The sequence below is a fragment of the Rhea americana genome, unplaced genomic scaffold, assembly GCF_003343005.1.
Source record: "Rhea americana isolate MKP2758 unplaced genomic scaffold, rheAme1 scaffold_14, whole genome shotgun sequence".
In the NCBI taxonomy this organism is placed as follows: Eukaryota; Metazoa; Chordata; class Aves; order Rheiformes; family Rheidae; genus Rhea; species Rhea americana.
The window spans coordinates 144,677-172,177 of record NW_028185483.1 but is presented as its reverse complement, the minus strand read 5'-3'; the positions used below and the strand labels follow the sequence as shown (position 1 = coordinate 172,177).

At 37.2% G+C, this 27,501-nt stretch overlaps 1 protein-coding gene across 1 annotated transcript in view; it reads left to right on the top strand.

Moving 5' to 3' along the window:
* CAB39 (calcium binding protein 39) overlaps nucleotides 1-27,501 on the top strand; it is a 41,862-nt gene that overhangs the window by 7,689 nt on the left and 6,672 nt on the right. The window contains exons 2-4 of the mRNA XM_085298534.1: nucleotides 12,975-13,130; nucleotides 21,412-21,576; nucleotides 25,470-25,588. Coding sequence (XP_085154660.1) covers nucleotides 13,017-13,130; nucleotides 21,412-21,576; nucleotides 25,470-25,588 — 398 coding nt within the window. The 5' untranslated portion in view covers nucleotides 12,975-13,016. The remainder of the gene's footprint in view (nucleotides 1-12,974; nucleotides 13,131-21,411; nucleotides 21,577-25,469; nucleotides 25,589-27,501) is intronic.

Here is a 27,501-nt window from a genome sequence, read left to right as displayed (position 1 = left end):
TTAGAATTTTCTTCTTACATTTAGGATTGTTATTGTCACTGAAAATATAATTCTCTAAAACATTTTCTATATTGTAATTCTGATTGTTTTGTTGACTAGCCTCCATGATTACAGGTCATTTAGCATAGAAAAGATTTTTTTGAAACAATTTGAGCTCTTTTAATAACATCAGAGTTCACCAAGGCTATGAAATTTGATAGTTGTCAATTTTTAGAGGATTTCATTGTTTGGTTTAAGGACTAACTGAAGTCTCTAGATATGCAGAAAGCAATGATACTATACTGTTTTAAACTCTGCATGAGTCCTTTTTATAACCCTTTACTTAAACAATTGCTTTTAAGCTAGTGCATTTATTTGCTCTGAAAGGATTTTTTCTTTTAAATAACCCTAAGAAGATGGGATTTACTGGCATAACTGAAATCACTAATAATATATGATGTGGGAGTATAAATATCAGCTAAAACACAACAATTTCCATATGACCTTGGTGTCAGTCCTTTAGAAGATCTGCTGTCCTTTTAGAGGAATGTTTTTCTAGTAGTTAGAAAAAAGCTGCGTAGTTACTTGTTGGGTAAACTTCTAGAGATAGTAAGTTTTATGATAGGGTTCAATTTCTTTTAGTAGTGTTACGCAGTAACTGCATTAGAGGACTGAAGCTGAGAGCTCTTATTTTAGTGTTGTGGAACAATTTGCTAGTTCCCCTTTCCAGTCTTAACTCTTAGCAGATCAGATAAAGGAACTCTGTCCCTCAAAGATGCTTCAGCTTTTTCCACTGTGTTCGTTGGTCTAATATTAGTTGCTTATTACAAGCCTTACTTTACACCTACTGCCCTTGGACTGGTAGTTCCCAAACATTTTTGATTTGTAGACCTTTAGGTGTTTTTCAGAAGAGCTGCTGACTCCTATATAGAAAACTTTGACTATTTCCAGTACTCAGTTAGCTTTTGTGAACCTTCTGGACTGTTCCACCTTGGAGAATCACATCCCCAATATTTACTTGAAAGCAGCTAGTAATCAGCTGGAAAGTTTTCCTTTTGCAGAGGTATCTTTCTGCTGCTCTATTTTCTACCCCTGTGCACACCAATTTTTAAATACAAAGATACTTTCTAAAACTAATAGACAACTTATCTTAGTTCTAGCCAGTGGGAACTGTAATGTGCTTTCTTTTGTGTGTTGATTGGCATAAAGCTGGATTTTTAAACATTTCTATGAGGGTCTCCTACCTGCTTATCCCAAGGCTTTTATTGTGTTTTATTTGTTACTCTGACAGATAGAGAGGTTCACTTCCAGTGATTGGCGGGGCAGCTACCAAGAAGGATAACCTGGTGTCCTCAAAAGAGAATACAACTGTGATGGAGGAAGCATAACTTATAGATTTGAATACCTTATGGACCACCACAGACTTTTTCTTTTCTATTTCTATTTAATGTACAAGTAACTTTTCAGTAACTGAAACATTCAGGCAGTGGAAAGGGACTTTCAAGTGGGTTTTTGTGGAGTATCTGGCTTTTCAGTACACGTGTGCTGACATACCCTGTGTTTCTTATGTGTTTTTGCAGGCAACTTGCGAGTCATTGGAATGACTCTTACTGAGACTGATATGGCAAAAACCTGGATGCATTTTGTTGGGGACAGTCTGTATCTTTTTTCCTCTTGATTCCTGTGCTACATAACATTTCACAGCATGACATGGAGTCAGGGGTTAAGTTGGAGCTCCCTTCCGTCCACTCCAAAATATTTGCTGCAAAATAAAAATACGATGGCATGATCTCAAAGTTCTGGCTCTCAGGAAATCTCTCCTGAAGGTTTATTCCCTAGGTAGTTCTCCTAACTCTGGTATGCATCATCTCTGCCCCTAAATATAACTTTCTGGGCTCTGTGATCTGCTTTGGCCCTAAAGGAATGCACCTTTCTTGGCAATTTAGGTGTGTTGTGGTTTATGTACCAGAAATTGAACTTTTAAGATGTTGACCAAATACTTGACCGGGTAATAGAGAAAAAGAGTATGGGAGCTGTCTGAGAGAGTTGGCTAAAGGACACTTCTTACAGGAGTTTTGGATATAAATACTTTCATGATGACAATATGTGGAATTTCTGTGTCACCGTGGCTAGATTCTTTCCTGGGAGAAAGGAGTGAACTGTCTTTAATGTTTTTTTCCTATTTTTTTTTTAAATCATGACATGCAGTTTGATCATCAGTTCAATAATGAGTCTGAGATTTAGTCAGAAAGGAAAATAATATAATCAATGTGCTTTCCTGAACTCATGACAGTTTTGTTTAGGCTAAGTTTCAGCCTGGTACTTTCTGGAAGTTTTTATCTTAAACACAATGGTGTTTTGGTAGCAATACTCACACCTTTGGAAAATTAGATGTACATCTGAATATCATAGATGGGTTTTCACCTTTAAGGTAAATATTTTAAGGTGTTTTGATTTCTTGCTGTTGCAAGTGGCGTCATGTTCTTGATTTTCAGTATTTAGGGGAAAAAATAAGAGGTTTTTCCTGACTAACCTCTGGCTTTGCTGATCTCAGCACTGTTTTCCAATATGTCACACAGCCATTGGAAACCCCATTTCTTTTGGTGTAGCACAGTGTCCTGGGAAAGGAGGGGGATAGGATAAGCTTATCTGAGGATAAGCAGGATAAAAGAGCCATATTAAAAAATGCATCTCCCATACCTAGTTTGAGAAAATTAGACACTGGTTTTATGGTGGTAGCTATGTTGGTTAGAAGTGTAAAGAAAAGAACATTCTTTTTATAAAGGTGCTTAACACCAGAAGAGTCCTAGTGCAGTTTCTGTTAAGACTGGCCACAGTATTTTTTTTTTTTCTTTTTTAACTAACATAAGCTGCAGCTGCACTAGTAGGCTTTGCCAGCATAGCTGTGTCAGTTAAGCCTTTGTAGTGTAATCAAACCCTGTGTTTTAAGAGCCAGGAACCATGGCAAAAAAAGTAAAGGTTTGATGGAAAGCAAGACTGTCAAATGAATAATGATCTTAAAGGTCTGCTCAAATACTACCTGTATGGCTGCTCTTAGTGCTGGATAAGAGATAATTTAAGGAAAAAATTAAATGAACAATTTTTTTTGCCTCGACTGAATGAGGCTCTGATGAACTAGAAAGAAAGGATTCAAGTTAGTGGGTTCCTGACTGAGAACATGGGCTTATTTATTGATCATCATTTCCTGCTCTCCCTGTGACTCAGGACATAATTCCCTTAGATTTTTGATCAAGAATTCCCTTTCACAGAAGAGATGTGTCATCATTGAATAAAGTGCTGAGTTCTCTTGGTGTGTTTTCACCTAGCAAGAATCAGCTGGGATTGATGAAAGTTGATCTCAGAATAATTTACTTTTTAATCTTTGTGCCCTGTCTATAAGATTTTTCAGTGGAGTTGAAAATAGCAGAACTGAGGAGTCGTCCGTGGCCTCAGACTTGCCTTCTCAGGAGCTTCCATCAATTGACTCAACATCTTTTTGTGGTCCGGCCTGCTGTGCACGTTGTGATTGGGTTTCTGCCCTAATTTTGTCAGCTAATGCACCAAAGTAAACCTAGGGACATCAAACTGTGCCTGACTGCGTTATCTCACCTAGTTTCTAAATGGCTCCTAGCAGCGAGATGACTTGTACAGCAGTCTGGCAGAAATAGTATTTAATTATGAACTCCCAAATTCATTATTTTGGAAGGGAAGCCTTAATAGACATAGCATGTTGAAGCAGAGACACGTGTAGTTTACTGTATTTTGCTTGTGACTGTGACCAGTAGTAATTGTTTAAGGAAAATGCATCTTCCTCGTTCTTAGGTCAGTGGTTTTAGGATGTTTCTGATCTACATGTGATCATTGTTTAATAGCCCGCCAGCTTAAGGCTTTCACTTTGTAGTTCCTAAACGTCATCTCGTTCCATTATAGGTTATGTTTATTAAAGATCCCTTTGTTCTTTGGATATATTATGTCAAGAGCTGTGATGTGGTGAACTTAGATAAACTTAGGTTGAGTGTTAGAAGTCTCTAGCAGGCCAAACGATTTGGTCTCCAAAGGAGGTAAAGGAAGCATGGGAAAAATACTGGTGTTTTTTGAATTATTATTATTATTAAAAGTAGTACTATCACAAAAACACAGTTCTTATTTAAGCTACATTTGGATAAATATTTTATCCATTTTGATTTTTTTTTAATCAGACTTTGTGTTTTTAGTATGACTTTACTGAGTATGGTTTTTGCATTTATTGGTAGCATATTCTCTATAGAAGGTAGCACCTTAGAGGATTGCACCTGCAGCAAGCACAGGACCATTCTTGTAGTTTAACTGATCTCAACTTTACTTCAAAATACAATCTCCAAAAAACACACGTGCATTTGCTTACAATTCTCAATCTCCTTCCTTATGTAATTAATTCATATTTAAAAAATCTACTTTTCTTGTGCCTTTTGCACTGCCTTTCTGTCTTAAGATGTGGGGCTGATGTGGGGTTGGGGAAGTTTCTTATACTTCATCTGTGCAGTGTCAGATGTTAAAACTTCGTATAATGGGAGCATGTTAACCGTAGACCGTATCACAGTTTGTGAAACGAAGAAGCAGTGAGACTGTGGTGTGCTCTCTGCCTCCCCTTCTGCCGCTTCTCCCCTCACAGAATTAACCCTTAGATATGTATCCTAAAATCTGATACAATGGAAAACCCCTGGAAAGAAATGGGAATAATGTATGCAAAGGAATAGGAATAGTTAAAAAGAGGACTCTTTTGCTTTGTGTTTCTGCTTCCAGGGGTAAGTGTAGTGGTATGGACGTAGTTGCAGTATTTTTTATCATGTATGAAATATTCTGGGCTTTGTGATGATGTGGTAAAGGCATCTGAGCCAACAGGAGGTTGCTGATAATGCCAGGTTGTGAGAAAATTGCTTGAACTTCAACCTGGCCAGAAGCAGACAAACTGCCTAATGGTATTTCCTGAAGATTGAAGCAAACTTTTTTTAAAGGCAGTGTGTTAGAGATGTTAGGGTTTTTTTGTGGTGAAATTTGTGATTTTTTGTTTTCTTACATATTTACCAAGGATTGGGTGAGGCGTTTACATGCCTCTCTGTATACTATATTGCAATATAGTGCTAAGGTCTGTGAAAATGAAATGAATGGGTGGGGTAATTCTAAACTGCACACCAGGGAAAGAAGCTGAATCATAAGATTTCCTTCAATATGGAGAAAGAACTAGGATTTCAGATACTAAGGGTTATTAAAAGGCTTTTTGCACTTACGCTGTATCTGTGAAGCCCTTAAATGAAGTATTCTTATTTAAAAAAACATTTTTTACTTAAGTTTCTGCAAAAGTTCTGTGTGTTCAATTGCAATGAATAAAACAACGTACAAGTCACGAAGTATAATGTATGTCCTTTCAGGAAGCTGTAGTGAGCTAGCAGAGCCCAGTGGCAGTCATTGCTGTCTTCTTCCTCCAGCATGATGCAGAAGTCTACTGGAAAAGTAGGCTCTCAAAGAGGAAGAAGGATCAGTAAAGTAATTGAATGGCATGAGAGAAGTCTGGTTAATGGAAGGAATCAGCTGGCATTTGGTGCTGAAGAAGCCAGCAGGGCTGTGAACTGCTGGGGACTTAATATGTTAAGAGAGTTTCAGAAAGTGAGAAGCTATCTTGTATGATGTTATTTTGATTTATATACTGATTTATTTTTGAGTTTTCCAACTTTTCTGAGTCCATTAAGTCCATCTTTTCTGTTCTCTTACTATACTCTATGTTATAATAGAGCAGATTTCTTTGTGATTTATCTCTGAAGTAAGATACCATCCTTAGATGGAAAGGGGATTTTTTTTTTTCCTTTTCCTCTTTAAATCGATCACATTGCAAATAATTCTGTGATGCAGAGTAGAGTTGTGAAACTGTTTTTGAATCTAATTGAAGCTTCTGTATGCTACAGACCTCATAGAATAAGTTAATAGTGAGTTTCAAGGAAGATGTTAGTATTTAATGATGAATAGGATGCGTCAGGTATAAGGTGAAAAGTGCCAGTTTAGTAATAATAAAAAACCCTATATGCATAAATTATATTCTTTACAGCCGATCTAAACAGATCTTGTTAGTCATTGCTTGTTTCATACATTTAGTATGTCTCAAGTCATACTTGTCATATGTGCAGCAGCTGATGGACTGCTACCTGCAGTTCTTCTATTCATGTTGTAAATTCATCTGGAAAAACGTGTTGAACAAAGATGCAAAAGTATTTTGGAGCTAGCAAAAATGCCTTAGAGCTGTAGTACGTGTCTAAATTTTGCCAGCTGTCATTGATGGTAGTTATTGTTTACTACTGTAGCCATTCTGTTAATGGCATATTTTTGCAGGTAAAGGCATGTTTACGCTATATAGTTTATGCTGGAATGGATTGAGGTGTGGATTATGCTCTTTATCTGTCCCATTTCCTGTTTGATGGAGAGATTTTCTGTTTGAGGTTGTATTGATAAATTCTGCCATTTAAACATGTATTTTGATGAGAAACTAAGATGTTCCAGTCTGTTTAGCTGATCAAAAAGTAAAAAACTTATTATGTTACAATATGCTAATTCTAGAAATTTTTTTCATCTAACGGAAAACGACGTATCTGGAGCCAGGGGACTGGAAGCCATAGTAGACAACGGCTTGTAATAGGCAAGAAAAATGTGGCTCAGGGTTTTTTTTTTCGTTATGGTTGTGAGTACCTGCTTTAAATAAACTAGCTAAGGAGCCAATGAGTGCTGCCTTTGGTCAGCTCCTTCTGCCGTCGGAGGTGGTATGCCTTTCGAGGAGGCCTGCTCGAACTGGGGGTTTTCAGTGATTAGTATTAGTAGCAGTATTTCAGATTCTTCTGAATGGTACCTGGTGCTGCCTTGTCTGTGCCAGCTGCTGCGTGGCTTGTGCAGGGAAGGGCGGCTCTGCCCTGTCAGCAGTGATACTTAAAGAAGGCACATTAGTAACTTTGTTATGGCTAAATACTAAGGTGACTGATCAAATTTCTATAATCTGTTGTACAGGAAGGTAAAATAGCTAATTTGATATCCATTTCTGTTTTTGAAATACTTGATTTTTCTCTTTCCTTTTTTTTTTTTCCCCCAGCAAGTAAGGTAGCTTGCATAAAAGACGGTCCTTGGCTCTTACGCTGAGGGTCTTCTGCTAATGTGGATGTTTGGGAGGGAAGCAGTGCTTCTCAAAAATGTGTAATTTCTCGATAAAATGTTGTTACCATCCTTACCAGCCTTCACCGTGGTTATTTCTAACTGAACTAAGTCTCTTGTGACAGTAACAACTGATGAGAATTGATTTACGTTGTTACTGTTTTTAATAACATCGAATGATCTGTGTCAGTGTAACATACCTGAAGCAAAAGGGTCCGATGGGTCCGCTTTACAGCACAGGGATACCTTATTTTTATCCTGTTAGTACAAATATATGACTGTTCAGAAAGATGCAGCCCGTTTGGCCAGCGGCAGACTGGCCTCGCGCGGTGGTTTCACAACGTGAGTCGGCAGCGGCGCCCGGGCTGCACCCTCGTGCTGGCTGGGGCTCGCGCCCAGCAGGGCCTCCCGTTGGTTCCGCTTAAGCACCTTTCCGAAATCGTTTTTATTCCTCATTTGTTTTCGCTGGGCTCGTTTTCTGTCATTCTAGCGAGCTGAATCAGCTGAGTGGGCGTTCAGACCTACCCCCGCCTGCTGCGAACACCCGGTGCAGAGCGGCTGTGCGGGAGCCGAGCGGCTGTGCGGGAGCCGCGGCTCGGCCCAGTGAACCTGTGCCCTCGGGTGAGGCTGTGAGATCGAGGAGCTGATTAAGCAGCTGCTCGCTGGTAAAAGGGACCGATTCTCCTCCTTCCCTGTACTCGTGGTTGCTTACTTTCCTTGTGCGTGTGACTTTTCCGATAGCTTAGCGAGTCGCCCGGGCTCGCGAGCGGGTCAGCTGCACTGATGTAGAGGCACCTGCGGACGCCTGGCAGCGGCAACCTCCGTCTCTTTTGGCAGCAGCAGCCTCCTACGTTGGCCCATTCGTCTCTGGTGACCTCACTGTTAATTGCTTGACCTTATTAATATTATGTTTGATATTTTGTTTGATCTGTGGTAGTTTTCTTCTTATCTTAAGTACACACTAACAGGATGTTTTCTGTGCAATTTTACCGGGCCTGAAGTCTTTTAATATGTGCAGTTGTAGCCAGAAAGCTGCTAAAGGGTTTTTGTCCCCTCTCTTTGCTCATTGGCAGCTTCCTAAAAGCGTTCACCCTAAAGTCCATGTGTGTAAACAAGTCAACGAGATCTGGCTGAAGGCTTAATACGGTGTTGTTTCTTTCAGGTGAAGCGAAAGCAAGACTATCATGTTATATGGTGAGGTCTCTGGTAGAAGAGGAAGTTGAGTTTATTGTACCTGGTTTTCCCAAAATTGGGAATGTTGCTTTTTTTTTTTTTTAATGCTATTTAGGTAGCATTTTGGAGGTGGATAAAACAAACATTTGCTCTCCTGAGGAGCAATGATGAGAATATTTGTTTGATATTTTATTTGTGAATTCTGCTTCTGTGGGAGAAAATGAAGACTGCTGCAGCTCTTCTACCTCGCAGTAGCCGGTGGTATCTGACAAGCAGAAAGGCTGAGTTTGCGTTGTTTCTTTGCTTGCAGAGCTAGTGTTCCTTTCCCTTCGTTACAGCTTTAAAAGACTGCACCACTGAGGCTGCAGTGTCTGCAATTCATTTGTCTGTGGATTACATTGTTGCATAAATGAGGATTACCAAACTATTTCTTGTACCAGTATTTTTCTTGTTAATAGTCATGTAGGAATCTTATTTACAATATGTTTTTTTTTAAAAAAAAAAAACTTCCACTGTTAAGTAATCATTTTTTTCACTGCAACACTTTGATTTCTACTATTGTAGAGGCAGCACATTTTCTCACTCTTCAGATAATAAGAAGATTACAATTAAAAGGGAATGTACTTTAGGCTAGTGAATCAGTTCTTTAGAGAATTGAAATTGATTAAAAGAGAGGGAATTGTGTGTCATACTCCTGCATTTGTTCTTAGAACAAGTTTTTTGGAACAGGGCTGTCCTTAGAGAAATGCTTTCAAGCATTATCTGATTAGTTAAAAAAAAAAAAGCAGTGTTCTATATGGAACACATATTAGTTTTAAATAGGATATTAATTGATTTTGTGGTCCGTGCATTCAAAAATAAAAAGCCTTATAAATAAAGCAAACTGTGTGGATACATGCTGCACTGGCGTAGTTGGAAACTATATACTATCTGAAACAGTGGGACTACCACAGCACAAAGTCCAAATGTCCCAATGTGACTGTGTGTCAGCTGTGCTTAAAACTCTGCATATCTGGCTGTGCGCCATGGTTTTGTTTCACAGTCCAATTAGATTTATAAAGTCATTTCAGATTCTAGATTTGGCTACAACGCCAATACTTTGTGGCCCTTGCATTTTGTTAGGCTTGGCCTGCTTGAGTATTGGTAAAGTAAAATGCATGCCATAGGTAAGCCAGAGTTCTGGTGTAATGTTGTTATAGCCTCTCTTTAGAAATGAATAAAAGTAATGAGATTTCTAGGAACGTAAGATAAAACAAAGAAGCCCAGCAGAGCACGGAGCCATCTGTGTAATTGCTGTAGTTTAACTCTTGGAAGATCCTGGAGTCACTTTTTAAAGCCACAGTCAACATTTTATAAGGAATTTATAAGGAACCAGGTGCTACTGGTATGAAACAATTGTCACTTGACACGATGTAAGGTCTGCTTTTTAAATATCTACAGAAAGTGTCATTTGATGTTGTTTCCTTCTTTTCCCTTTGCAGATGTGCGTCGCTGCGTTCTTTCCGATCGCGCACAGATGTTGGCTTTGTCTATTGTGTGCAGATTGCTTGTTGATGTAGTTGGAGTAGGCTAGGAAAGGAACAGTTTGTGTGTGTTCTCAGAGCTGCATTAAGTACATTGCTGAGAGACAGGATTGTCCCCCTGCTTTTTTTGATCTAATGTGACACGAGATCCTCAGTAATACGATTTTGCTTCAGGGTTGGTAGGCTCTTCAGATTTGAGGCCTCAAGAGAGGTTCCCGACAGTGCTGCTGCTTTCCGTCCAGTCATACAGTTGAAATAGCAGAAATACTACGTTTGTTCAGTTTTACACAGTGCGTAGAACACCATGAATCACAGTGTTGCCTTTAATCGTCACGGGCATGGATTTCCTTCTTTACTGTAGTTGGCAGTTCTTACCTGATTTTGTAAACTGCTTACGAGAAATTCCTGGTATTTCCTAACTGGTAAAGATGTTCAGTATAGGCATACATTAATGAAGTGCTATTAATGTATTATTTTCCAATCGATATACTAGTGCATGCAATAAAACTTACATGATTTGTGTATACATAATATATACTGTGTGTATGTATATCTGTATGACTTAGGTAGAATCTGGAAAACTTCCTGAATAAGTCAAAGTGGTACGCTATTTTTAATTTTGAAGAAGAAATTGAGGAAAACCTAGGGAATTGAGGGAAACCTAGTTTTGCAAACTCTGACATCGAGCCCACCTTAAGAACAATTGTTTGCCATAATTTTGTGTTTATATATGTTATAGATGTTATCCATGTAGTCTTTTGGTTTAGAAGTAATACGGTTAAGACCCCAAAAATGCATGCAGAGAGATTTTCTTGTTGTTTATGATGTTCCCTGTGTAAATTGTTGTAATTTCTTAATTTTGTGATTCCGTATAATGTATTTATTCTAAGAACTGTTCTGATTCCAGAACTGGATTTTGTTCTGTTTTAACATGCAATCCAAGCAATTAAGACCAGTAGCTTTTCGAGCAAATCTGCTTTGTTGCATGTGCTTAGCCGTCTTTCAGAATGAATTGCTTGAGTAGTTGTTAAACACTATTATTATCAGTGATCCTAGGCAAGCCTGAAAGAATCCAGCTTGGTTTTCAGGGCTCATCTTAATTTCATAGGGATGATAATCAAAGTGAGAGATAAAGGGAACACTTCAAATGTCGCTGTGATGCTAAAGATATGCCATCAGTGTTTTGGGGAAATTGTACTTATTTTCCCATCTGCCTCTTGCAGGTCAAAACTTTCTGTGTGAAAATACCATAACTTTCCTTAAACATTATTTTAAATGGCATTGAATTTTCATCAAGTAAGGGTTGCGCTTTTCTTAAAGGCAGGTTTACATCCCACTCGCATGTGACAAAGTTGAGGTGTGAGATTCCTTTAACTGAGGAATGACCAGTGGTCAGTGCTTTTATCTCATTTTAGTGCTGATTATGAAAGAGATACTAATACAACTAGATGGTTATCGTATTACAAAACAGAACCACAGAAGTACCAGTATGATCTGTTAAAGAATGAAAATAGCTGGTGAAGGGTCTTGTTGCTTCTTTAATGCTGATATCTTTCCTTTTAAAAGTAATCTGATTAAAAACTACCTGCTTTACACTTTTCATCAGCTGTGGTAGGTCAATTTTAGATATGAAAAAATGGTTATGATCTCTGTATTTGGTTACCTGAAATATGTATTTAGGAGAATTTTCTTGGCTAAAGATCCTGGTTGCTTCTGTTCTTCATCTTCACACTGTTGTCCTTGGACTAGCCTGACTTGTTTGTGTTAAAAATCAATACAAAAATCATATCAAATTGATACTTCTGGTTCTTTTGTAGTACGCTTGGAAAAGATCAGGTTTAGCATTTTGAAACTGCTAGTGAGTGAGTGAGTCAATATTTTAATCGTGGAGCAAAGTGCTCGGTGTTAGATATGAACCTTTAACATATACTGTGGGGTTTTTTTGGGGCGGGGGGGGGAGGAATTGGCTACCAACCTTACTGACACTGTATGAAAGCAGCAAATAACTCACTTTGAGGGTAACATCCCTTCTTTGTAGTGACAGTGTAATCTCTGTTCTGTCAGCTTCAGCTGTCTTTTGTGTCCAGCAGAATTAGCGCTGTCAGCATTTTCGATGCAGGATTTCCTGTTCTCTTCTATATAGACTAGAGTTCTAGAAGTATATTTTATGGTGGTCACTTACAACAAGTTTGTGTTATTGTTTAAATAGGGATGTACATATTTAGTAGTGAAAACCTTTGTGTACTCATTCTTGTTAATAAAATATTTTTTCCTACATCAAAATAAATGCACATATATATGTGCATTTACGTATATTTAAATATACAAAGGAATTTGTATTTGGCTTGAAGAGCCAAACATTTTAGAAAAGAAAAATTGCTCCCATAAGACCAGATTTATCTTTTTGAAAAAAGATACATCTGTGATTTTTAATGTCTCCAGGTGCTTTATTTACATCCTCATTTTTCATAACAAAATTTATTCCCCCATAAAATGAGTGGGGGGGGCTTTCAGAGGAGGTTATATTTCAGTACTAAGCTACGGTAGTATTGACACAAAAAAAAACAGAACGTAAGAAGTGTTTTGGTGTAGGAATAGATTGCTGTCTGGAGGCTCATCGGCATCATTCTCTTAGCCCTTGCACTAAGGGGAAGACTTTGCTGCCTCCTTTACACTTATTGTAGAACGAATACAGGTAAAAGCCTGTGTCTGAACAATCACTGAAGATCAGCTGAGATGTACGGATTTGTATACCAAAGACTGAATATAAGAAAGTATTTTGCTTGCTAGTATAAATTTGAATATTTCATCCACGTTGGTCTTGCCTGCATGTTGTTTATACAGTACTATGGCTCTGGATATTATTAATATACTTTTTCATTGATTGCTGTAAAACAGGATGATGATCTTAATGTGAGTCCTTAAACTCTGTATTTTGTATTTTATAAGAATCAGAAACACAGATAGCTTTTAATTTTGTGATGATAATTTCTAGTTTAACTTTCAAGGGTGGCTATTCTTTTTATGAATGCCTTTGCTGCATTCTCTTGATCTTCATGTACATTACTATGCTGGTATTATGCTATTATTTTTGACGTGCTCTTTTTTTTTTTTTCCCTCCTCCTTTTCTAGGTGAAGCAGGAGGTGTAGAAGGAAGACCTGTTGCTCGCAATCATGCCATTCCCCTTCGGCAAGTCCCACAAGTCTCCTGCAGACATAGTGAAGAACCTGAAGGAAAGTATGGCAGTTCTAGAAAAGCAAGATATCTCTGACAAAAAGGCAGAAAAGGTACAGCTGGGACTTAGCAGTGGCTAAAGAATAATGGAAATTTTTTAAAAATTATGAAGATTATAACTATTTGAACTAATTAGGAATTATTTATACTTTCTACACTATTATAAAGGATATGTTTTAAGTACCTTACAACTGGTGTGTTTCACATTAGTAGATTTTGTATTTTTGTACCACTGGCAGCTGATATGATACTTAAAATAATTTATTTTGGAACTTTACACTCTTTAGTGACCAGCTCATAGCCATACAGCTTTCCGGTATTTGTGTCTATTGTAATGATTTTACTGTTCTACAGTTGTTCTGTCTTTGCTAGTCCATGTGAATGTTCACAGAGCAGAGCAGCTGTGTTGTTACTGAAACCGAATAACTTTGTGTTTCCGTGGGTATCAATAGAGGATATACTTGCACCCTCTCTTGCCTTTTGTTCAACCTGCAGGAAGGTGTGATGAGAAGTTCCTGCGCTACTGCAGTTTCCTTTAGATAAGGTGATTTGCTGCTTCAGGTCCTGTTTTTCAGGATCTGCGTCTTGTGTCAGTCATTTACTTCTCTGGTAAATTTGATAGCTTCACTGAAAATTACCTTAAGGTTCAGCCTATGCGCAGATGCATCCCACCTGCTGACTAGTATGGAGGGGTATTTACTGTTTAGATTACGTCTTTCCTGATCAGATCAGCACCACAGCATAGAGGGCAATACTGAAAAGAAAAAAAAAACACAACAAATACCCAGAAAACTTTCTTGAAAACCAAGAAAAATAGCTTTTGAAGTAGGCTGTGGTGTCCTCCTCAGATTCTCTCCCACTACTGTTTAACTGTTTTGGCATTCATATAGGGTCTGATAGTGAACAGTAAAAATGTAGGTATAGGTGCTTTCCAAAGAAGTTGTGTCATCATCTTTCTTTAAATTTCTGCTTTGGTTTTACTGTTGTGAAACCACTGTCCTTTTCAGGCTGTAGTCTTTTCTCCCTTAATACCAAACTCTTCATCTAGAGCTCTCTTCCACTCATCTAAAACAAAAGCCAAGTGCAGGAGTTAGTCATGATCTTTTCTAAGTAGAGCATTACCAGCCTGTCTGTATCCATTTTCATCCAAATTTGGCCCTGTTGCATTAAAGGCAGGGAGAGCTGTATCCTGATTGATTGTCATCTTTATCGTCATACTCTTTAGGATCAGCATCTCCTACCTACCTGCCAGGATGTGGCGTGTTTGAGGTCTCTCACAGCAAACTGTAGTATCTTTCCCTGATGCTTTTTCTGTCTTGCCAAAACAGATATTATTCAGACCTATGCAATGTGTGTACACTTTTGTCTCATCCTATTCTGTTTCCTGGTTCATCACAGAGCGCTAGCACAAAGCTAAGAGTACTTTCATTTGCTGCTGTTCTTCTTCTTTCTCTGTTAAAGGCATCTGTCAGGAGAGGAGACATAGTCTGAGATGAGACAGCGCTGCCTCCTTCACCTCAACCTTGTTGTTAGTTTCTGGAGACGTGATTCAGCCTTGAAATCTGTGCTTTTTTGTGTCATCTTTTTCTTTTTTCTTACATCTCTATATTAGGGAATAGGCCAGCTTCATTCCATTGTGCATAGCTGTTCAGTATCATGTGCCTATGTCTTGATGCTGTAGCTGAAAGCTATTGTGTACAATTTGTTTCCTGGTGGCCTTTAATCCCTTATCTCCATTTATGTGAGGCCACTTTGACAACAGACTGTATTCATGAAGCCTGGAGAGCTGTTTCTCCTGTGTCAGGTAGGAAGCAATACATTCTGCTTGGAAGAGAAAAGAAAGCAACCCATCTTCACTGTAGTAGGTTAAATGCGAGGAGAGTTAAATATGGACTTTTGCAAGACTGAGCTGAGTATGGTAGTGCTGGCCACTGTAATCTTTGTTATTCACAAAGGAGCCCTGCTGATGAATCTGGATGCTCCAGATGTCTGTCCCCAAATCTCAATAGAGAGTTATTGCAGGAATTACTTGTTTCATTGGCAAGCTAAGATCTCCATCAAGGTGACTGTGCTGGTAGCAGTTTATCTTGGGTTCTCTGAGTGCTTCCTGGTTTGATAAAGTTCTTAAATATCTTACAGACCAATCATCGTGTGTTTGAGGGTCCACCTCTGACTGAACACCTTGAATTCATGGTCTGTTCCTGTCCAGTCAATAGAAATCATTGGAGTAACTTTGAGATAACTGATTGAGTAACTTCGAGTCTAAGTAATTGGACTTTGAGATGGCAAGAGTCTGAGCAATATCCATTATTAAAAAAGGGAAAATCTCTGCATACCCATATCTTAATATATAAGCATCTGTTTCTCTCTTTCACTGCCTCTTTTTATTATTCTGATCCTTTCTGCAATGTAACTTTCCAGCTCAGTTGGAAAAGCATTCTCTGTTACTGAAAAGATCAGTTCTATGGCTGACAGTTGAACAGAAATAGAACTCCCTGCACATAAAGCACAAACGCAACTCTTTAAGAAAAGGGAAAAAGGAAAAAAATTTTTTTAAATACCTTGTCTAATCGGGGGTTAACCTGGTATAAAATAGTTCTGTTTCTCTGCCTTTACAATAATAATAACAATAACTATTATTATTAAAATTTCTACTTCACTGTTGCTGTTTCATCCAAAGGTGTGCTTTTATCAGATAACAGTAGCAAATTTTCAAGGCTGACCAGCATAGTATATTTCAGTGTTGATTAATTTTGTGGTAAAAGCATCTTTATTTCATGATAGAAAATATTTGAGGGGGGAGAATAATTACTTTTCCCACACTTCTTTACTATTTTTAAAAAATAAGTACACCGTTACATATTTTCCTTATTCTCTAGCACATTAAATTTGTAATATATATATGTTAAATAAAGCCCCAAAAAATTTCAGTATGGGTTGAACTGAACTTCTCAAAAATCTAATCATCATATAAAATATTTCTTCCACAAAACAAAATTCGTTTCAAATACAAACTTGTACTTTTCTACTGCAGTACCACAGTTTATGTATAATATATAGTTGTGGTATTTCCTACCATGCAGTAGCAGCATAATGCTGTCATGAAAATATTTAGTTCGATACTTTGTGGAGAATACTTTCTAGCAATTGCCTGACACATTTGGAAATACAGCTTTTTAAGAAAATCAGATTTTTCCCTAGAAATTGAATGTGTAATTAGTTATAGTAAAAATGGTTTTTCCATTTTTGCTATAAAAAAAAGTTTAAAAAGTTTTTCCAGTACTTAGACTAAAATGCTGGATTTACCCTCAATGTTGTTTTATGAGAGGGAGAAAAAGCACAGATTTGTAAGAAAGAGATTTTTAAAGCTTGGACAGGATGTCTTCCTGTTCACGTGGGATATATACCTCATAACTGAAATGGAAAAAACTCTGAAATAAAAGATGTAAAATAATTGAAGAGATCCTAATGCATCTTGTTCAATTATGAGACATTTTCCCCTGGAAAATTTGTTTTATTTATAGAAATTGGAAATTTAAAAATGAGCAGTGGCTTTGTGCTCCATGGTAATCTAGTTTTTGTGAATACTGGAGGAATATTAAACAGCTAATTCTCCAGGTCATTCTGAAATGCTCTTTAGTGTTGCAGTGCGTGCTTTGGGACTTGAGACCAGCAGGGAAGGAGAGCTGAGAGCCGGCTGGGTCTCGCTGCTGGCAGCCCGTCCTAGGCACTGCCACTCGGGTGCTCCTTGAATACCAGCTTTTACTTAGGGTTAGGAAGTAGTTTGCTGTTTTTCATTATTACAGAAGAGTTATTTCAGAAGCTTGGATTGACAAATGGTTTATAAGTGAAGACTTTGTTGTTTCATATGCTATTAGTTTTCTTTACTCATGTACTTTTGGAAAGGGGGACTAAAGAAAAAAGAAGGGGAAGGAAAACTCCTTTCATATGGATGGGACCTACCCTGAGCTAGCACATTGGTGTTTTATTTTCATCTCTTCCTCCTCTTTGGCTTACCTCAGCATTTATTTTTATACTGCTGGTTCATTTGATTTGTGGCACACATGTTTACTGTCGTGAAGGTAAATATTTACTCATGTAATATACTTGCTCTTCCTACCCTCTGCCCTTGGGATAACCTGCTCATAAGAGCTCTAGCGTGGGCTCTCTAGCTGTTTCAGCCATATTGTTTGCCTGTGCAGGTAGGCTATTTCAGAACAGTAATTCAAATTTTTGGCCAAAGTGAAAATCTCAAAGTCATGGTGTGTCTCTCTCTCTCTTTAAGTTGCCAGCTGTGTCAAATGGCCAGTATACTCTCTGTATGGACAAGTGCAATAAACTATCTTATTTGATTCAGCTGTCAGAGGGTAGTATTATGTCTTCTTGCCCTAGCCGTAGATTAGATTTCAGCAAATTAATTTCATAATTTACAAAGCAGTAAAATTTTAAAGATGTTATGCACATGTATAAAATCAATTCGTGGTTGAACGAAAACTAGAGGTTAGGTAATCTGCCTTATCTACTTCATGGGGCTGTTGCTCAGGGATTAAATTAGGACTTTTTTTAAAAAAATACTGGATGAGACAACATGCTTCTCTGCTAACTGAACCTAACTCTTTGTGTTCATGGCAGCTGTCTACTGAAAAATAGCATAATATTTTTTTACGCTTATAATAAACTAGTAAAATCAATATAAACAGATAATTATATGTTCTGCAGAATTGTTTGTTTTAGTAAGTTTGCAAATCCAAGCAATTTAAATACCAATTACCATTGTAATAATTCTATTTTTGAGAGATACTGTTCTACTCTAGGAAAAAAAATTGCGCCATACAGATCCAAAACTGTAGGTAAATTACCTTTTTGATGGGTCTTTTACATAACTGTGCAAATTATGTAATTGCATTACTGGTGTTGATAGAATCTGTAGCCATAGACCAGGAGCCTGTTGAACAAAAATAACATTCTCCTCAACTTAAATATTGTATTCCTATTCTGTTGATTTCTGTAAGTAAAAGCAGCATTTATTTCAAAACACCAAATACTCCAGCTCCACAAGTCTGAATGAAGTGTCTGGTATTCGCACTACTTAGTGCTTGAGGAACCAGTACATTTTGGGAGTATCTCTGAAATTTCCTAGAGAGCGGAATAATCGATAACGGTTTGTAGCTATCAAGACATACAACTAATAGTGGTGGGACATTTGTTATGGGTGACTTCATGGTGTCTATTTTTAAATAGTTCCTTACTGCCTTTGGTAAAAATAGAGAAAGAGGTACTTTATTTTCCTTACTTTAAATTTTAGTTAGGCTTTTATAATCTTGTCCTCAAACATCATTGATTGTCTGACACCTTTGAATTTCAGACGTGATATGTCTCTAAAGCTCTAACTGCTCTGTGGTTACTCTTTCTCAGTATTGCACTGGAAGAGTATAATATATTGCATAATATATAACTACACGTATCTGGTATCTGATTGTTAATTCCACTTTGTATTTGATCTTGGGTTTTGGACCAATTTTATGTTTGGTTTTCCTCTGGAGTCTCTTTTTTCAAAAGAGGTAGGCAGCGCATTTAGTGATTATTTAGATATTAATCCTGTAGGAAATCTTGCAAATGATGTTTTTGTGGCTACCCTTTTCTAGTTCTTACTTTTTTTCCTTTTTTTTTACTTAACTCTTGAGTATTGATATTTAATATAGCATTCTATTTTTGGTTGTAATAGCCTAAGTTCCATTCTCTCTGTATAGCATCCAGAATGGCAAAAATAGCTCTGCACATCAAGTATTTGGGATATATTGGAGAGTTCATGGAGTGGAGTAGAGAGAGATTCTGGAATGAGTTTGCAAGCATTTTTCTATTCCTTCTGATGCTGAGATAGATTAGAAGAAGGAATATAGAAATGTAATATTTCATGTAAGTTTAATGTATCAGAAGACCTTGGTTATTGATAAAGTATTTTCAGAAAACTCTATTTGCAATATATACCCAGAAATAATATTTTTGGCCTGAGTTGAAGTGATACAAGCAAGTCTCTATGCTTTCACAGTGAAGGCAGTCAGGCTTTGGAACAGGTTGGCCAGGGAGGTTGTGGGGTGTCCATCCGTCGTGCTGTTGAGAGCTTGAACAAACTGATCTGACTTTGAGGTTGGTTCTGCTGAAGGCCCTTGTGGCCTCCAGAGATCCCTTCTAACCTTAGCCCTTCTGTGATGCCGTGCATCTCTCACCATTGCTTGCCCTTAAAGCAGAATGCCATTCCACATTCAAATGACGCACGTTCAGAAGGTCTCAGCAGCGGTGGAGAGACCTCAACTTTTTGAAGTCACGGAGTTGCACATTTGTATTAGGCCAGAAGGATTTATTTTTAAAGCATTCAGTGTTTGGAAGTGCTGGATATTTCTGTTTGATTTGGAAGCATTTAAATTACTAGGCCTCTTTCTTAGGTTGGTGGTGAGGAAAAGCCTTCAAGTGTGATCATAAAAGTTTGAGGAGTTTGTTCTGGTTTTGGATATGAGAAATCTGCAGGCGTATCTTCAAAACTGCCCCATTCTTGCTTAAAGTAGATAGTTACTTAAAGCCCTGGTTTTCTTTCTCTTTCGTCTTTTTAAATTACCGTGCAGAGACAAACTACAATAGAATTTTCATTACTTCTTCCTCTTTTCTTGGCAGTCATATTTCAAAGGCATCTCTTTATATCTCTGAGTTTGACAGGTATTTCTGCTCTTTTCCTAGTAAAGAGATTATTCTTCCAGATTTTAAAGAAATAAAGCAGCTGTGTAGTGTAATACTGTTTTAATATGGTGAGCTGGCTTTCTCATTTTAGGTCTTCAGGAGCTGTCAGAAATTTAAACAGTCATTTTGAACACCTGCTTCTTGCCATCTTGCAAACAGTGCAAAGAAAATCCTTGGGAATTTCAATTAAGGAGGAGATGACTGCAAATAGGAACTGGAAATAGAGAGAAAGAGGAGGCAGAAGGGAGTGGAAAGTTGTGGAGGAGCTAAAAATGATACTGAGCTTCCTTAAAGGTCATAGAGTCCTTACTTGCATACCTAGCAAAGCTGAAATGGCTTCGTCTTTAATAGTACATCGGTCATGCTGATTTTCGGCCTCTCTAGATATACTCTCAAAATGAGAAATATTTTTATGTATTCCTTATAAGATGGATAATATTCAGAAAGCGATCATTCTTTCTCTTGATTGATTTTCCATGTGCTACCCATCATAAATCAAATATGTTAAACTGTATGTGTACATAACTAGTCAGGTCAAGAAATTACTAAGAATTAGTGCACTATTATAATAATACAATAAATTTACAATATAATGAAATATTAAATACATGTTATATATAATATAAAATACAATAATATATTTACTAATTAACACTTTTTAGAGACAATACAGAAATATAATGTGCCTAAACCATTTACTTACGGTGATCATTTCAACATTTTACCCTGAAGCTATGCAGAATTATATATTTAAAGAAGTTGATTTTCTTTTTTCCCTGAAAATAGCTGTGCTTTAAGATACAGAAGTTAGTGTTTGGAAATTGTATTTAGTTCTACTCATGAGATAATTCTGCTTTCACTGCTAAGGAGTGCTCCAGCCCAACATGGGAACCCAGGGACTCCTTTCAGTGGCTTCCGTAAGTGAACCATCAGACCTGTCTCTCCTTTGCAGGAGGAACTTAAATGGGAAGCACCTTTTGATTATCCCCTGTACTGATGTGTTCTTTGACTATAGGTCTTCCTAGGTCTATTTGGCAGTTTGCTCTTATATACTGAGATGACCTTATTTAATTTTCAAGTTATCTTCAGGCTTTTATCAGTTGGAAAGGGAAAATGCCCTTCCTTCTGCCTGGGATGGGAGCACCTACTATTTGACAGAAAAGCAGAGAAGTGCCAAATCTGTAGAGTATGCTTGGTGTCTCTAAGCAGTTTGCTGGAGACAGATCTCTGTCTTGGTCACGTTTTCCAGTCTGATCCTGCATACCTCTGTGTTACAGAATGGAAATGTTGTCAGTTGCTTGCCATACTGTCACTATTCCTTGGGGTTTTTTTGAATGGGAAGTTCAGAGGCAGTGAAAAAGAAGAGATTTTTATTTTTGATAACTTGTCTTGCCAACTAAATTGCTTGTATCTGGCCGTTGCTTTGATTTTTTAGTAACATAGTCTTATTTGCAGAAGGAGTATCTATTTTTATTTAACAGGTTATTTCCTAATTATTATTTTTTAATGAAAGTTTGCTGATGTTAAGTATAACAGAATGTACAGTTACAAAGACAAATGACACTGCGTTCTAACTGTATTTTTTTTTTCCATTTGCTTTAGGCCACTGAGGAGGTTTCAAAAAATCTTGTTGCCATGAAAGAAATCCTGTATGGCACAAATGAAAAAGAACCACAGACAGAAGCTGTGGCACAGCTTGCTCAAGAGCTGTACAACAGTGGTCTTCTAAGTACCCTTGTAGCTGACTTGCAGCTAATTGATTTTGAGGTAAGAAACTGTCTGTGCTGGAATAAATTCATCTGAATTCTTGTTGCTTTAATTGGATAAACCAGCTTTTGATCTACAGGTTTTATTTTCTGACTGAGATAAAGCCACTAGGAAGTGTACTCTTGTTGTTACAAATGACTTAGTAAATTAAGCAAATAGTACAGATCTCTGAATTTGCACAAAATCATAAATTGCACAGCATTGAAGTAGGTAAACCTCTAAGCTTGACTCTACAGTTTGGTTAAAATTTTAGAATAGTCTTCAGTAGTTGTGTTCACAAAAGGATTAATCTCTTGCTAGTAATACTGTAATGAACACAAGGTCACTTAAACACTTTTAAGTTATTGCAGCTGTAATACTAAAGGCCATATGTGGGTTTTTACCTTGTTAAATTAAATTACTTGAAAAAGTAAGAAAATTATCGGAAAATTTTGGAAAAAAAAATAAGTAGTTAAAGCTGTTGTTTTTAAAAATGATCTTTAGTGTTCCTCACTTTTGGTAGCAAGTGAGTCAACTTTTTTTCTACTTTCTTCTTGCTTTTTCTATTTAGACAAAACCCAGAATACTCTGCTGGATACTCCAAAACAATAATACTTATTTTACATCTTTATACAAACCTCTGTCTGGAACTTGACACGTCATCGCATTGAATAATTTAGCTGTCCAGCATCACAGTGAAGAATCACACAATTATTTATAAGAAATGCTGTACAGTTGAATTTTCTCATTTTCCCTGAGGTCCTGCAAGAAGTCTGTGGTTGTCTAGGAAAAGAGCCAAGAACCCTTGTATTTCACTCCACAGCCTTGACCATAAAGACCCTCCCACTTGTTAAGGTTGTTTGAAAGCGGTAATGTTCATAAACCACTTGGTCATGTTGCCAATACAATAGCATAAAGTCCAGTTACAATATGACATTCAAAAAATAATAGCTTTTTTTCCTGTTCTTTCTTCTCTCTTCTCTGCCCCACCCGTAACGCCCTCTGATTTATGTTTTACTACAATATGGTGATATTTTTTCTTACCCACATAACTGTTTACCCTAAACGTATAAAACATTCTAGTTGTCAAATAAGCAAGGACACATGAGAAAGTTGAAAGTAAATGCAGAAATACGATGGCCTTTAATTGCTGAGGGAAGGAAATTGTGCAATGTCATCTGGATTTTGCTGACCTCTAGATTCTTATCCGCATGGTATTTACGCAGCCGGCTTATTAGTGAAGGAAGCCTTCATTATCTCCTGGTAATGAAGAGTGATAACAATTTGTACCAGCGTGCTCTCATTAAAAAGAACCGATCATTTTATTCTAAGGGGACTTGAAGGATTGCGAACAGTTTCCTGCTTTTGGGCTTTGGGTTGCATTGGTATTTGGGGATGTGGCCTGCCCCCGGCAGAGGGAACAAGTCATTCGCGTTGCTTTCGAGGCAGCACCGTGGCCACTTTGCAGGGGTGGCATCTGGCGTGCTGTCCGGGTGCTGCTGCTACCCAGAACTAACACCAGCACCCTCATGCTCCAAACCTGCACTAGCTTCTGATCTGTTACAAAGTCAGTTAGATGTTGGCTTTGGTATTTCAACTCTCTGTGATGGGGTTTGTCTCATTTAATATGGTTTCTTCATTGCTGATGGAGATATGAACTTGATTTCCTGTTGGTTCTTAAACCTGAAGAATAGTTTTACTATTTATTCCTTCTGGTGCCCCTGCAAAGCCTGAGGTTGTTCAGGGATTGAGCAAATGTCCTCTTTTTTGGTCAAGAAATTTAATCTTGTTCCTGAAGAAAATTTCTTTATAATATAGTAAGATAATAGTCAGGGACTGTTTACTCTGATTCTTAAACTATCTCAAATGTATTTGAAGATAAATACAATGGTAAAAAACTGAAAAGTAACAAATGTAATACTTTTATGTTGTTATTAAGAAACTGTGTAAACTGTCCAAACATTTTGATATGTAAAGGCTTGTTTAAAATGGCATTTTTTCTATATCTGGAAGCTTTCTTTCAAGTAAAGCAGTCAACAAAGCCATCTACTGAGTAGTGTTATGAACCTAGCAGTCATCTCCCTGCTGATTTGTGCTAACGTTATCTGTAGGAGAGATGCTATCCTTTGTGAAACTTTTTTTGTTCTTGTTTTTTTTTTTTAAAAAAATGAAGAAAAACAAATAACAAAAACGCCTTTTGCATAAGGGAGCCTGCATCCTTCAACTCTGAAGACAATACTAGCACAGTTTCGTTCTTACCTCTCGCAGTCGTGACTATTGGCACAAGGTTCAGTGTCTGTTTGCCCTTGTTAGACCATGACATCACTTAGTAATACATGTTTTTAACAATCTAGATTTTGTATTGCTATGTACCACTATCAGTTCAGTTACGGGAATAATAAGAAAATGCTGTTCTTGCTGGTGAATTCAAAGCAAACAGTGAGATCCAAGGCAAAATTGGCGATATTAGTGAATGAGTTGATGACTGTATTATATGGAGTTTGAGTAAAGCGATTTCTGGGAACACTGCTCCACTCATTATCAGAACAAAGAGTTCTGGTGTTGTTTTGGGCTGGCTTTCAATGGAATTGTAATTGAGAAAATAAGCATTTACAAACAAACTCTTATATCCTGAAAACAACACTCTAACAAACTGTCTGTGCTTGTTCGCCAAACATACCAGTCGTAAAACTACAGTTCTCTTACATGTTCATTAATATTTGGGTTTTTTTCTTACACAGGGTTCATTGCTAATTTGATTTTTTTTTTTTAAAAAAGTATTAGTTTTGAATAATTGCTGTTATTTTTTAAATGCATGCTAAAAATGTACAGCTTGCATTTTACTTGAAGGCTTACTGATACTAACAGGAATTTTTAAGGCACAGCTGGAGATTCCCAAGAAAAATGTTCTACTAAGGGCTTTTGTCTATAAGGCTCAAGGAACCTTGAGGTAGAATTGCTTAGCAGGCTTATGTCTGCAAGTCTAGGCTTAGCAAAAGTTTGCTTGTATTTTTCTGAATCACATCTGATAACAAATAGTTTTGAAGATGTCTTTATGGCAATCTCAAATGGAAAGTTAATTTCAGAAATCTGAATTTTAAATGATATGTGAATGACAGTGAAAAGTGTGTGTATTTATGGTCAGCTTTTTATTAATGTCCTTACCAATTTGTTAACTTTAGCTATGGGCTGACATGTCCCAAGAGAAATAAATGGTAGGTGTATCTATATTCAGTGAAGAGAACATTCCAAGCTCCTTTTATACTGTCTGGTGCTATCAATGTGCTTTATTTTTTTTTTTTTTTTGGTGTGTATGTTTGTATAATTGGTGCTGAATTACAGCATACTTGTCTTATTTATACTTTTTTGTCTGTTAGAAAATGTGAGACTTGCATTTTAAGTCAATGGATGATTTTCCTTTGGAGTTTTTATTTATTTATTACTTCCATAAGTTAAAGTTTTAAGTTGAATGTTAACACTGCAGTCACAAGTGCTCTGCAGACTCCCGAAGGTGGCGGTATATGTTCCTAGAGAAGGTGAGAGAATAATAGAGTATTGAAGAAATCTACTTTCAAGCAAGAGCATTGTTTAAAAACTGGTATGTTATCAACAAAAACAAGTCCCAGAGAGAGACAATACACAGGAATATTAGATGAAATATGAAGTGGCTTTGTTTCTTAATGTAAGTTACCCATGATTTGATTGAAACATGTTAGAATATTTTCAGTGCTTTGACACATTTAAAATGTGTATGAAGAAGCAGAATATTTGATCCAATTAAGGGAGTGTACAGAGACTGACTGAACTGCAAAACTCATTAGGTGTAAAGGCATGAGATGATGATAATGATATTTAATTCTTACTTGCATAGTGGACTTCAATATTACGTACTTAACTGCTTATGTTTTTGACAGGGCAAAAAAGATGTTGCTCAAATTTTCAACAACATTCTCAGAAGGCAAATTGGTACAAGAACTCCTACAGTTGAATACATCTGCACTCAACAAAATATATTGTTCATGCTATTGAAAGGGTAAGTACACTATGAAGTATAAATATGCTTTTATATGAAGTAAGAAGTTTTAGATTTCATGGAGAAGCAGTGAATTTTGAAACGTTTTTTTTTTTCTTCCTTTCCAGTACATTTGATTTTGTCTTAAGGCTTGTAATTTCCTTAAGGAAAGGAAAATCTGTTTGACAGAACACCAAAAATATTCTTTTGCATGAAGTATAACTGAAAAATGAGAACTAATAGTAACTTAAGGAGATTCTTCTTGGGGTACAGCAGATATATTTTTTTTTCAGCGTATTATCTGATCCAATTTAAACTATTTACTTGTGAACTTACTCATTTATCAAGTACTAAAGGCTAGGTTATTTTTGCTTTAACTACCATCAGTTCCAGTTTGCTGTCCTATCTCCTGGTCTTAGTTTGTGGCCCTTTCTTCACAGTTATTCATGTTCATACAGTCACCCAAACCCACCAGCTTAATCATGTCCAGACAAAGAATAATTCAGGGCCTGTGCTGCATGACAGAGTGCTACTTCCTCCTCTATTCTTGCATTATCTGTGTTGTTGAATGTTGAAGAGCCACGTCATACTGCATGCATGATTGTACGTGGAGAACTGTGCATCTTGAACAAGAGATCTTGCTCTGTAGAGAAGGCAGGTGTTTTACGTCTTTTAATTTCTTGCTGATTGCAAAGGGTTTGCCCCAGAAGCAGTACTGAGTGTTTGTTTCAATTCCTGTAAGTTTAAGATACCCAGTCTGCCAGAGGTACTTTCATTTTTTTTGTACTACAGTAGTGATTTTGAGGAGAAATGGAATTTAAATATTAGAAGGACAAGAGGATTGTTAATAAGCGAAGATATTGATTCAATACTTCCTCAAAATAACTTGCAAAGAAATTGGAGGTACAGAGAAATTGAACTATTTTCTCAGCATGCTCTTGTTTATGTATGATGGAGGGATATAACCTATTTGTCCTAATTTTCTGACAGGATTTACTGAAACGTATTTGTGAGTGAACAAGTTCGAAATGAGCATTTAATTAGCTTAAATGACTTACATGTTATATCTGGCTGAGTCAAATTTCAGTAAATTTAAAAGATGGGGTGAGTTGCAAAAAATTCAGTAGAATTCAGATCTCCCTGAAAGGTTAAATAGGAAAATAATGTGGCATTTAATGTGAAAATTAGTACATAAGAAAAGTTTTTGTATGATGATATAGTTAGTGCTGAGTAAACATAGTGACTCTTTGTTCCAGAATCCTTCTGGTGAATTTAATTTAGTGTTCAATGAATTAGGACCAGGATCTTTTTAGGCGGGAGGTGAGGAGGTGTATTAGAGGCTTTGACCGCTCCAAGTGTATAGGTAGGTAGCAACAAACTTTAACTTTTGCATAGATCAGGATAGCTTGTATTTCAAAATGTTGAGAGTGTTTCTTGCCCAGAAAGTCAGCCCTCATTCCTCCAGTTTCCTACTAGTAAGCATACTTGGGAAAACAAGGAGCTAGTATAAAGTACAAAGGTGTATTTCTATGAAATGTGCATCTTAGTGCTGTGAGTTTTTGGCAGCTACTCTCAGCATATGCTGAAATCAGCTCAGGGAATATACTTGAATAAGCATAGCAGCAGTTCCTGAGCAGAGCCATTGCTGACAACTTCATCACTTGCATCAAATCAGGACGTGTTCCAGAAGGTTTCCTTCTAGAAGCTGCGTGCACTCTGCCTGAGGCAATCAAGACTTAGGTGGAAAGAAGGTGCTCAGTATTGTCCTTACAATCAGAGGACGCCGTTGGCAACGCTTCAAGCAGGACATGATGCATAGGGTAGACAGGGAGACTGGCAAAAGGTTTAATGGAAGAGGAGACGTGAAGACATGTCCAGTATTGTTAATTCTTAAGCTTCGCATTCTTTTAAAGGATAGTATTATGCAAATTGCT